Below are 13,420 nucleotides of genomic sequence, written 5' to 3'. Positions count from 1 at the left end.
GCAATAATAAGAAATGATCATTCCTTCCCTGTGCCTCACTTTATTTTCATATTTCTCTTCAACTTCTATGTTCTGGATAACTGCTGCATATATATGTACACACACACACACACACACATATATATATATATCGATCATATCATATAATCTCTTCCTCCATCCCACTTCCCTGGCTAGATTATGAGTCCCCTAAGAATAGGCTTTCTTCTTAATTATCTTCCTTGCAATGCTTTGCACATTGTGCAAAGACAATAAATAGGTGCTTAATGAACAAACATACCAGAACTCACACCTCTCAATGGAAAGGTAGCCAATTTTAATAGAAGGAACATTGAACTTAGTATTAGAAGAACTGAGTTCATATCCTGACTCTGCAACTCATTACTTGGGTGACCTTGGGCATGGTACCTCACATCTCAGAATCCTATTTTCTTCATCTATAAATGAGAGATTCAGACAAAATGCTACATGTGTTCCCCTATGAAATGGCTGCATCCTCCTCAGAAGTCACCTTAGCAATCTATATACACTTTTTTTTTTAAGTGAGGCAATTGGGGTTAAGTGACTTGTCCAGGGTCACATAGCCAGTAAGTGTTAAGTGTCTGAGGCCGGATTTGAACTCAGGTACTCCTGACTCCAGGGCCGGTGCTCTATCCACTGTGCCATCTAGCTGCCCCAGCAATCTATATACACTTAATTCAATGATTCCACTAGTGAAAACACTTTTGGAACTCTTGTTTTGGAACTGAAGTTTGTAGATGAACTCTGATGGTAATCTCATTCCCTTATGATTATACTTTATGTGGGAGACCACTTGGTCAACTACCTCATTCACTAGATTTTTTCTCTGAAAATGTTTGGCTATCATAAAAAAAAATCACATCCATTTTAAAAAGGACACAAATTGGTCACTGTTGAGGACATTCAAAAGCAATTCCCAAATAAGAGCTCAAAAACGTACTTGAGTAATATCAGCATCACCAGAATAAGCATAGGGCCTCTCAGAATGACTAACTAGTTCAAAGAGAACATTCTTGGGTTCATATCAGTTCTGATATGATTGAAAAATAAATTTATAAGTTTGTTTGGAAAATGCCACTGCTTATATTTCATTCATCTCTAGTCTACAATTCATGAAACACACCTTAACAAGTTGATTAGATGTCATGCTCTTGGTTAGATATACTCGTAAAAAAATGTCTGATTCAATGACAAAGGGTATGATTTCTTCAGATCAATTAAAATTAATGGTTTAAAAAGACCTTAAAATCAACAGTTCTTGAATAATAAACCTCAGATTGCTTTTAATTCCTCTTTAAAAGATCTTAAGTGATTTCTGCTTTAGAATGAAAATTTCAGTCTTTGCACTTCAATACTGCAAAATATAGAAGAGGCAGTATAGTGAATGCAAGGGGCGGGGTGGGGGTGGGGGAGCCAAAAAATACCCAGGCAACACTAGACCTGGGGATGAGACATGAATCCAGGTTTCCTAATGCTGACAATCATTGGCTATTTGATCATACGGCAGGTTATTTAAACCCTTAGCCTCAGTTTCCTCATCTGTAAGAATAAGGGAAAGAATATTTATAATACCTACTTAACCAGGTTGAAAGGCAAGCATTCTGTAAACTTGAAAGAGCTATATAAACTTAGGTTCTAATTTTATTCTATGGTATCTTGCACAAAGGTACTTAATAAAATACTTGTCAATATACCATTAACCTTCTTAACCTGCATTTGGGCAATTAGAATGCTAGAGTAAAGAAAGATCAATTTGACCCCCCTGAAATGAACTAATCTATAAAATAAGGGAAGCTGGCCTAGCACTCAAAGTCCTAAATGCTTACTAACATAATGAACCCGGAAGTCAGGGGGCAAAAGCAAGAGAGAGCTCAGGTGGCTTGAGAGACCTACACTCAAAACTTAGTATAAAACCTTAAGATAAAAGGAAACAAGCTTTAGAGTAATTTTGAGATGCCTTATAAATGTCATTTATAGGCATCTGGAGCCAAAGAACCAGGGATAGGAGATCAAACTTAACCTGGCATCTCCATTCGACCTGCCAGGAGACAAGACAATCTATTTAGCTGCCATTTGCTAATAATTAAAAAAACTCTTTTCCTTCTATCAACATGCTTTAAGCCAACATTAATTAATTTTGAGCTAAGGGAAATAAAATCAGGCTCTAGTGATATGCTTTTTTTTTGGGGGGGGGGGCTCTTAAGTATTCCATATTAACTTTCACTGCTTCTTTAATCCCAGGTACCGACTTTCCAATTGCTCAATTCCTCCTAATGCTTTCATGCTTCTTTCTACTTGAACTTGTGAAACACTTGTCACTTCTACTGGACTTCTAAAGCTTCACATCTATGCAAAGTTTCTGAGAAACAGTTTATTTCTATTCCTTGGTCTATTACACTTGCTAAAATGAGAGAAATTTTTTTAACTCTCTATTTATAGGGCCTCTTCCAAATTCTGATACTGTGATCAATAGTTATATTATTTCACTGAATATGTATCACTAACACAGTACTGTATTATTTAAAAATATATAGTTTCATAGTTAAAACAAAATAGATCCCTTTACAGTATAATCCTTGACATATCTGATTTGATTGCATAAATGGTTAACCTACAATGCACAGGAAAACTGAATGATTTAAACACTCCATTCTCCAATTGTATTACTTCATTTAGATGTTGTTGTATTCATTACAGATGTCCATCTGGACTGCACAGTTACAGGTAGCAAGGTAGCTATACTATTTAAGAAGTAAATTATCTTCATGAGTAATGGAATATTTCATCAATGCTACCTAGAAATTGAAATTTACTATATGTGGAAGAGCAAATTTTAGAAATTGCATAGTCCAATATTTGCCATTCCGATCCTTTTTGGGGGCCATTTTTCTTTGATACATAACCTTTCCCCCCTCAAATTTAGGATATTATTTTTGTCCAAATTAAAAACTGAATGTGAACATCAAGGATCTATTAAGTGTCTATCACATGCCAAGCACTGTGCAAGGCATAGGAGATACAAAACCAAAAATGAAACCATTTCTGACCTCAAGAAGCATATAATCTACCAGGGGGGACCAATAGGAAGACAGAAGTATCTACAAAAATGTATAAAAGATAATTGGTGAGGGAGTCAGGAAAGGCCTCCTGTAGCATGTGGTTTCCTGGGAGTTGTGAAGGAAATGAATCATGGGAACAGTCTGTGAATGTACAGAACTCAAAGATGAAATGTCAAGGGTGAGTAATAGTTACAAGGCTAGATTGGTTGGACAACAGTGTACGTACAAAGAAATGATTTCATGATTAATAAAGAAGAAAATTAAAGAATTCTCTGCAAATTGGGCCGCTTTCTCAGTTAATCCAGTTATTAATGAATTATGATGAATTGCCTTGAGAAATCCACTGAATTGTTCTTCTTAAAAGCCTCTTCTGCAAAATGAAATTAGCATGAAGTAATGAATCGGCAGCTATTTAGACACTTAGTTTGCTTGAAATACAAAATACAGCTAATCTTATAAAGGTGGTTATTTAACTTTTTTGATAGTGGGCTGTTTAAAAAACTTCAGCCCAAAGTCTATAAAGCATAGTTAAGATATTGCACTGAAAAATGTTGGTTTGTCTACACATGATGTGGTAGAAAGAAAACCAGCTCTAGAGTTGGAAAACTTGGGTTCAAATCCTACTTCTGATACCCATTACTTGTGTGACCCTGGGCAAGCCACTTAAGCCCTCAGCCTCAGTTGCCTCATCTGTAAAATGAAGGGGTTAGACTAGATGACTTCTGAGGTTCCTTCCAACTCCACATTTATGATTCTATGCCTTGTAAATAAATAACTCCATGTTAAAAAAAATAACTCAACCTACCTTTATGTGGTAATAATAATAAAATGAATCAAAGACAGATTCCTTACCACTTTTCTGGGAAAAAAACAAAACAGGTGGGACACTAGATTTGGGTGATTGTATCTGTAAGGCTAAGCATAAGCATTGCTTTTACATTTCCTCTTTTCTCTAAAACTGACCATCTTTTAAGTCAGCTTTTATGTGAAGAGCCTCCCCTGTTGTTTTTCTAATCTCTAATATCTATCTAGCTCTTAATAACTTTGACTTTATATTTCTCAATCCAAACTTCCCTTTGTAGTTTTAGTGTTCTAACACTGTGGTTCTTAATTAGGACCCAGTAAAATTGTTCTTAAAAAAGAAAACAACAAACTGATAATTGTATTTCAATACAAGTGGTTTCCCTCATTATCCCATGTATTTTACTTAATGCATTTAGAAAAATAATGCTAATGAGGTTTCTGGACTTCACCAGACTGCCCAAGGAGAGCCGGCCATGATATCAAAAAGATAAAGGACTCATCTTAATACATTTAGATCAACTGGAGAAAATTTGGATTGAATCCATCCACATATATGTGAAAATATTTAGAAGGAGAGTTATTTTAATTTTGTTTATTATATAATTTCCCCATATGGTAGTCGATTGTAAATTTTTCTTATATAAATTAAAAATTAAATATATTGAGTTTTAAACATTGAGTTCTGAAGACACAGAGGATAGAGTCTAGGAGGGAAACTGGGGTTTCTTAATCTAGAAAGCAAAAGATTAAGGGATAAATGTAAGCCTATGAAGTATTTTTTAATGAAGTAGACCCTGTTTTTTCTGTTCTCTGAAGACCAAAGAAGTAGAATTCAATTGAAATTAAAGCCAGCTTTAATTCCATGAATTATAGATTGAATGTGTAGATTCTAAATGAACCTTTAGATTTCAATAAGAATTCACCTGAATAGCAGGATGACAAATACTATTATGATGCTATCTTTGTTTTATGAAGACATATATTTAAATAAACACATACACACATATATACATATGTAAAAAAAAAAACTAAGAGAAATTAGTTCTAGAAATTTACTACTTACTGAAATGACACATTTTAATTTTTCTGGAATTTGCCCCTGTCATGGTAGAAGGCAAACTGTCTTTGATTTACATCTAAGTCAGTTATTTCACTTTGATACATCAGAATTTTGTAAATAAATCTATTTATCCCATCTATATCTGGAATGATTTGACATGCTTTGATCACTACCTCCTCAGTTTTCATCATTACAAAATGAACAATTTAAACTTTAAGTGTGCCTCTCTTCCCCCGATCCTTTGTTTAGCCTTGCTATAACTTCCTTAAGGTGTGAAAGCGAAAAGCACAGAGTATGATAAGCACAGTTTCATATAAGGGAAGGATGATTATTTCTTGGGTTTATTTATTTATTTATTCCTGATGATACCGTGGACTTAGTTGGCCTTTTTGGCCATAACAACCCACAAAACATGTGCTTTCTCAGCTATGGTGATTCCTACATCTTTTCCTGGGTCACAAAGGATAGGCTCCAACCCCATCATCCCATGGATTCTTTTTTCCTAAGCGTATTACCCTCATCCATTGATGCTACACTCTACCATTTTTCTGCCCAATCCCACAATCCCTAAAATATCATCCACAAACTTGGAAAATTCCACAGTGAACTCTTTAAAAGCTCATGCAAACTGAATCCAGGAGACTTTCCTGTTTACTTGTGCCCACTTAGTCCTGCTTTTTTATCATCTTAGGGGCCAACTCTCCCAGCAAGAGTATGGCAGTAATAGTTCCTCCTCCATGGTCTGGCTCACCTAGGTCACATAATCCTGGAAATCTACAAGACAGGGCAGTCTGATGACATGGAAAAGCCTCAAATTAAAGGGATCATAAGGATTCTTTTTATAAGAGAGAGCCTATACTCAAACACTTCAAGAGCTATATGCTCTGAAAAAACTTCAAGGCATCCTATATATATATTTATATTTATGTTTATATTTATATTGGGGGGGGCAGAACAGTGAAGGTTAAGTGACTTGCCCAGGGTCACACAGCTAGTAAGTGTCAAGGGTCTGAGGCTGGATTTGAATTCAGGTCCTCCTGACTCCAGGGTCGGTGCTTTATCCACTGCACCACCTAGCTGCCCCCATCCTATATATCTATATCTATTTTTTTGTTTTTGTGGGGCAATGAGGGTTAAGTGACTTGCCCAGGGTCACACAGCTAGTAAGTGTCAAGTGTCTGAGGCCAGATTTGAATTCAGGTCCTCCTGAATCCAAGGCCAGTGCTTTATCTACTGCGCCACCAAGCTGACCCCATCATATATATATATATATATATATATATATATATATATATATATATGTATGTATATGTATGTATGTATATGTATGTATGTATATGTATGTATGTATATGTATGTATGTATATGTATGTATGTATGTATGTATGTATGTATGTATGTATGTATGTATGTATGTATGTATTTTGGGGGAGGGCGGGGCAATGGGGATTAAGTGACTTGCCCAGGGTCACACAGCTAGTAAGTGTCAAGTGTCTGAGGCCGGATTTGAACTCAGGTACTCCTGACTCCAGGGCCGGTGCTCTATCCACTGTGCCACCTAGCTGCCCCCATCCTATATATTTTAAAAAATTATTTTAAGACCTTGTGAGGGGGCAGCTAGATGGCACAGTGGATAGAGCACCGGCCCTGGAGTCAGGAGTACCTGAGTTCAAATCCGGCCTCACACACTTGACACTTACTAGCTGTGTGACCCTGGGCAAGTCACTAAACCCCAATTGCCTCACTAAAAAAAAAAAAAAAGAGACCTTGTGAGGATCAGACATCATTGGAATTTCCTTTAAAAAAAAAAAAAAAAGGACATGCTTTCTAATTCTTTCCTGTCTGCTTCCCATAATAAAGAATCCAAATATTCTACTGTTAGGTTGCAGGTATGATTATCCCTATGCCGGCTATGAGCAAATTAGTTACTGAGAAGTTGGCTTTTTCTAAAACATGAACAGCAAGTATCTTGCTTGTTGGAATAAATCCCATATTGATATTTGTTGTGAAGCTTTGGGAGTAAATGAAGACTGAAAAATCTCCTTGTTGCTTTATTCAGAGATCTACTAATCTCTATGGTTCACATTATTAATCTATCTGTTTTAAAATATATTACACACTTTACTTCATGAAAAACTCTACTTTAAGGGCTATAAGAGGGTGTTTTGCCGAAAAACTCTCCAGCTGGAGAACAAGATGGTTTGAAATGAAAAGACGAGAGAGATCATCCATGGATTTCATCCCAAGGAAGAACACACACTAGGCTTCATATAACTTTTATAAGTTAGCCATGAAATAGTCTAGCCTTCAGGCCAAAACACAGAAACACCATTCCCCAAGATGATTTTGGAACAACATCTGAAAGGATCCATGTCCAATGCAAGACTTGAGAAAATTAAAATCTAGGGAAATGAAGGACTTGGAAAAGAGACCTAAAGAAAACAGAAAAGAACCACAGAATAGATCAAACAACAACAAAAATGCTGAACTTCCTCTATTGTTTTGCCATTATCATGTTAAATGCAAAAGTGGATTGTCAGATATAAACCATCCTATTCAGAGTTTGTCACAGGCACATTTTCTGGGCAAACAATGAATTTGTAACAGACCAGTAGATTGTAAACTCTTTGAAGGCAAGGGCTATACCTCAACATCTTTATATCCCCAACAGAGAAAGTGTTTTGCAGATCAAAGGCACTGAATGAATGATTATTTCATCCAAATGAATCCTCCAGATGTGACAAGACAATCCTCCTAATTCTATGCCAGTGTACTTTCCGACAGAAATTAGTCATCTTTTCTGGAGGGCTTAGATGTGAGTTCAGAAAGCAACAGATCATTGAATCATGGGAGACAGGCAGTGGACCTGTGTTTTCAGTGGTACAGAGAACTCCCAGGAGGAAAAATTCCCTCTATTAATGCAGGTCAGCATACAGTCTGAATCTTGTACTCCTAAAGGTGACGTGACTTGCCCAGGGTCCCATCCATACTCAATCTGTATCAGAGGAGAGATTTGAAGCCAGATCTTCCTGGCTTCAAGGCCAGTTCTCTATTCAATTTGTCATGTCACCTATTGAGTCAAAGAACCAGGACTCAAATCCTAGTTCCACTACTTACTACCTATATGACTTTGGGCACATCACCTTATTTCTCTTGTCCCAAGTTTCTTGATTAGTAAGATGTGGGCAATGAGCTCTAAGGTCCCTTCCAGATCTATATCTATGACCCCATGATTATAACGAGCTCTCTAAATACATTCCCCACAATAGCCTTTCCAAGTTTTCTATTCTTTCTTCAAGTGTCCCATGCACCACACCTTGAATAGTAGGCCTTACCTCATTCTTTATTGAGAAAACAGAAGGCCATGTACCATGAATTCCCTTTCCTCCTCCACTCAGCATCTCAAAACCTTCTGACATGCCCCGCCCCCCATTCTTTCCTCTTTCACTCCAGTCTCTGATGAAGACAGGACCTTTTTCTTCTCCAAGGCTGACCCCTCTACTTGTATCCTTGAACCCAAGCCTATGCTATTCTTAAATCTTCAGCCTCTATCTACTGGGTCCTTCCCTATTGCCTATAAGCATGCCCAAGACACTCTCATCCTTAAAAAACCCTCACTTGATCCTACCATTCTTTTTTTTTTTCTTTCGTGGGGCAATTGAGGTTAAGTGATTTGCCCAGGATCACACAGCTAGTAAGTGTCAAGCATCTGAGGCTGGATTTTAACTCAGGTCCTCCTGAATCCAGGGCCAGTGCTTTATCCACTGTGCCACCTAGCTGCCTCCCCTACCATTCTATACATGACCTTGCTGTCTCCTCATATTTATCCTTTCCATAGCCAAGCTGTGTACAATCTTGTCCTCCCCTTCCTTTCCTCTTTCATTTCTCAAATTCTTGCTATCTGGCTTCTGGCCTCACTCCACAAATTCAAGTTACCAATCACCTCATAATTGCCAAATCCAGTGGGTTTTTTGTTGTCCTTATCCTTCTTAACCGCCAAAGCATGAGGCACTTATGACCACCTTTTCTTCCTGAATGTTCTCTCCCCACTCTGGGTTTTGGTGACACTGCCCTCTCTTGGTTCTTTCTTCCTACCTGTCTGGCTACTCTTCCACACTCTTTGTTGCATCATGATGCATGTATGTTATTATCCCTAATTATGGATGTACCTTTAGATTTTTAAGGGCCCTCTTCTCTCTTTATCCTCTTCTCTCAGTGATCTCAACTTCTCTATGTGTATGACTCCTACTTCTGCCCTAACCTTTCTACTGACCTTTGTTTCCTTATCACCAATTGCATATAGGATTAAGTGCTACTGGAAGTCCCATAAGCATTTCAAACTTATCTTTCCCCCCCCCCAAAACCCACACCTCTTCCAAATTTCCCTATTAAAGGTGAAGGCAGCAAGGGCAGCTAGGTGGCGCAGTGGATAGATCACCGACATTGGAGTCAGGAGGACCTGAGTTCAAATCTGGCCTCAGACACATAACACTTACTAGCTGTGTGACCCTGGGCAAGTTACTTAACCCCAAATGCCTCACCAAAAAATAATAAAATAAAAAATGTGAAGGCATCATGTTTCTAATCTTTCAGATCCACAACATGAATCATCCTCAATTCTTCCTTCTTGATCAATCACTCCCCCTCCACCAATCCAAGTCCTCCTGTTCATTCTCATTCTAAAATGTTTCTCAAATGCATCCCCTTTCCTCCACTCACATGGCCACTGCCCTAGATCAAGTCCTTACTCCTTTTTTCCTTTGGTTTACTACAATAACCTCCTAATTAGTATTGCTGCTTCAAATATTTTTTCTTTTGAATCCTTATTCCTTACAGTTGCCAAAGCAACATTCCAAAAGTATGTCAGACTACAAGATTTGCCTCTCAAAAAACTAATGGAGGGGAGCAGCTAAGGTGGCACAGTGGATAAAGCACTAGCCCTGGATTCAGGAGGCCCTGAGTTCAAATCCAGCCTCAGACAATTGGCATTTATTAACTGTGTGACCCTGGACAAGTCACTTAACCCTCGCTGCCCCGAAAAAAAAAAAAAAAACTAATAGAACCCTGATTTCTAGAAGAAATTATAAGCACCTCTGTTTAGGATTTGTAACCCTTCACAAGCTAGTTCCAGTTTAAATATACATTACTGCCTCTACAACCCCCATGGTCCAAACTAGACTAGCTTGCTGTTTCTTGTATACAGCACTCTATCCCTCATATCTGGGCCTTTGTATTGGCTGTCTGCCATCCCTGGGATGCACTCACTCCCCATCTCTACCTTGTGAAAACCCTAGCTTCTTTCAAAGTTCAGCTCAAGTTGTTGTCCAATCATTTCAGTCGTGTCTGACCCTTCATGACCCCATTTGGGGTTTTCTGGCAGAGATACTGAAGGGGTTTGCCATTTCCTTCTCCAGCTCATTTGTCAGACAAGGAAACTGAGGCAGACGGGGTTAAGTGACTTGCCCAGGGTCATACAGCTATTAAGTGTCTGAGGGCAGATTTTTGCTCAGGAAGATGAGTCTTCCTGATTCCAGGCCTGATGCTCTATCCACTGCACCATCTAGTCATCGTAGCTCAAGTGCCGTATTTCCTGAGCTCCCCAAATTACACATATGTAGTTTGTATTTACATAATGGTATACATGCTTCCCCTGTTAGACTACAAACTCGAAGTGATCAAGGACTATTTTATTTTTACCTCTGTATCTCCATTTCCTAGTATGATGCCTGGAACTTGATAGTAGACACTTGATAAATGCTTGTTGGTTGACTGATTTTATAATCTCTGGTTTAACTACTGTATGCCCCAGAGTTAGGACCCTCAAAAAAACCCACTATCTTTGTTTTCTGAATCTTGTAATAAATTTAATATAATGTATTGTTTAAATTTTCTGAGGACTAAAATTAAGAGATTTTCAATTAGGGTTAATAATTTAACTTACTTTTGTAAGATGATGCTCAGAGGAGAATCCCAAACCATACACAGTATTTGCCCTGCTGTCTGCCCATTGGCCAAACTTCTGAGATGTTTTAGTGAATGTCATGTTTGGGGTGATGGTGCTATTTATTATTGCCTGAAAAAGAAAATAAAATCATCTGAATAGCAAATCAAACTTTGAACACAGTTACACAAGACCAAGGCATTTTAACTACTGAATACTACTTCCTTCCCCATTAAATATTTCAACTGAATGATTTTTGAAATAGGACAATTTTAAAGTGTCTCACCTCTTCCTTTCCCCTCTGAAGGTTTGACCTGGCAAAGTAAAATAACTAAAACAAGATTAAATTTTAAAAAGCTAGAGGAGAAAGTAAGGGCAAGGGTTATGAACAAAAACAGATATTATGTTCTTTGTCCTATATACACAAAATAATACTATTCACCCACTATTAGTAGGACATACAATCTGAGATCTTTTCACAGCAGTGACTAATTCCAACAAGCTATGCACATACTCTCATCCATTCCTCTTATATTATTTTTAAGACAGCTGTTGGGGTTAAGGGTAAAAGTCTGTAGGAGTATTACTTTGGGAAGATAACTGGACCATATGGAGGATCAAACCCACAAGCTCATTAACACCATATTCCAGAGAACTGAACTAGTATAAAAATTAAAGAAATCCCTAAATATTCTGTTTAATGTATTTTTCTTTATTTATTGCTTGAAAAAAGGAAATATGCCTTCATTTTCCAGAATGTATTATTTTAAAAATTCATTACAACAACAAAAAATTCATTACAACAAAAAACTTTAATTTCTCCTTAGCAATTTATAGAAAACTCATATTCCTATGACAAGTAGTCCACTGTAATTGTAGTCTATGTTAACTGAGTGATAACCAATAGGAACCAAGATTAATGTAACTATATAAGCCCAATGTAAGGGACCTAATTCCAGTCCTGTGGGTATGCAGAATCCAACTATTTTTAGTCAACTGTCTAATGTCCACCAAAATCATTGTACACAGTAACACCAATACTATACAATGAACAACTGTGAATGACTTAGCTATCCTCAATAATCCCAAAATAAAAAAAAAACAACTCAAGAGATTGGAGGTTTCCACATAGATAAAAAATATCAAAACATTTAAATATTTAAAGTTCTATTTTATCCAATTTGTCTATTACATATACATTTCATTATATGCATCTCAAATACAAACTTTATTAAGAAAATGATGGTTTATTCCAAACTTCATCCAATTCGTAGGACCTTTATTTTCTAGTTTGCATAATAATAATAATAATAATAATAATAGAAAGGACCTTAGATGTCATCTCATCCAACTCCTTCATGTTACAGATGAAAACTGATGAACCAAGAAAGTGAAATGACTTATAGAAGGTCACACAGCTAACTAGGGCAAGGGTCCAGACTAGATCCTCCCAGCACAATAAGATTCTATTATACCAGGTAGCCCCACCCACCTAACTTAGATACTCACCTTCTTCTATAATTTAAAGTCTTATTTAGAGCTCTTCAAAAAGATTTCCTCATTAAGATTCAACATACATTTTAACTTCTCTGAAGAAAATAAGGAATCTTATAATAGTATCATTTAGGTCAGCCTTATCTTAACTATAGCTCCCCAAAGCTTTACCAATAAATGCTTAGAAGGATCATTTATCATCAGCGAATAGATGAAGAGCAGGAAACACATCAGTGAGAGAGCCAGAAAAGCTTCAGATTTTATTGTAGTCTAGGGACAGCAGAACACTTGTTTCTGAAATGTAAAGACGTAGTATCTCTACTCTTAAGATACTTAACATCATGGGGCAGCTAGGTGGCACTGTGGATAGAGCACCGGCCCTGGAGTCAGTAGTACCTGAGTTCAAATCCGGCCTCAGACACTTAACACTTACTAGTTGTGTGACCCTGGGCAAGTCACTTAACCCCAATTGCCTCACTTAAAAAAAAAAAAAGATACTTAACGTCAGGTAGATCATCCAAAATGAAGAATATATTTTTTTTAAATCTTATTTTCTGGTCACAGGACAGTGGAGAAAGATCCAGACCCAAACTCAGGAGGACAAGGGCTTAAATCCTTCCTTAGACACACACTGGCTTTAGAATTAATGGCCCTTAATAAGTTACTTAAATCCCAGTCTTCCAAGAAACTTTCTAAGTTGCAAAACCACACTGGTAGGAAGAAGTTCCCTCATCTGAAGTCCCCTTCCAACAATGAAATCACTGGTCTAAAATGAACAAAAGGGTATTGTCACTTACTTTGCCTTAATTATGCCCTTGACATAAATAGGGTCTTTGTTTATTCTAGTCTGTGGTAACAAGGAAAAAGTCTTTTAAAACCAAAACATCTAATTACTTTCCTACCCTAGGGAGGTTATGAATCAGCCACCTTATGTTCATTTGGGCTGGTGCATTGTATCTGTATCTGTATCTATATGGGGGAAAGTATGGTCCATTCTCAGCAATGGCATAGAAAAGTGGAAAGAGTTCTAGGCAAATAAAG

General features: G+C 37.2%; 1 protein-coding gene across 2 annotated transcripts in view; it reads right to left on the bottom strand.

Annotated features, from left to right (window-relative positions):
- The window catches only part of HOMER1 (homer scaffold protein 1), a 175,166-nt gene that overhangs the window by 93,943 nt on the left and 67,803 nt on the right, over positions 1 to 13,420 (bottom strand). For both annotated transcript variants that reach the window (XM_043969733.1, XM_043969742.1), the window contains exon 3: positions 10,886 to 11,017. In XM_043969733.1, the coding sequence (XP_043825668.1) occupies positions 10,886 to 11,017 (132 nt within the window). The remainder of the gene's footprint in view (positions 1 to 10,885; positions 11,018 to 13,420) is intronic.

This window comes from Dromiciops gliroides, chromosome 1 (genome assembly GCF_019393635.1).
Source record: "Dromiciops gliroides isolate mDroGli1 chromosome 1, mDroGli1.pri, whole genome shotgun sequence".
NCBI classification, from domain to species: Eukaryota; Metazoa; Chordata; class Mammalia; order Microbiotheria; family Microbiotheriidae; genus Dromiciops; species Dromiciops gliroides.
This window is presented reverse-complemented; position numbering and strand designations above follow the sequence as displayed.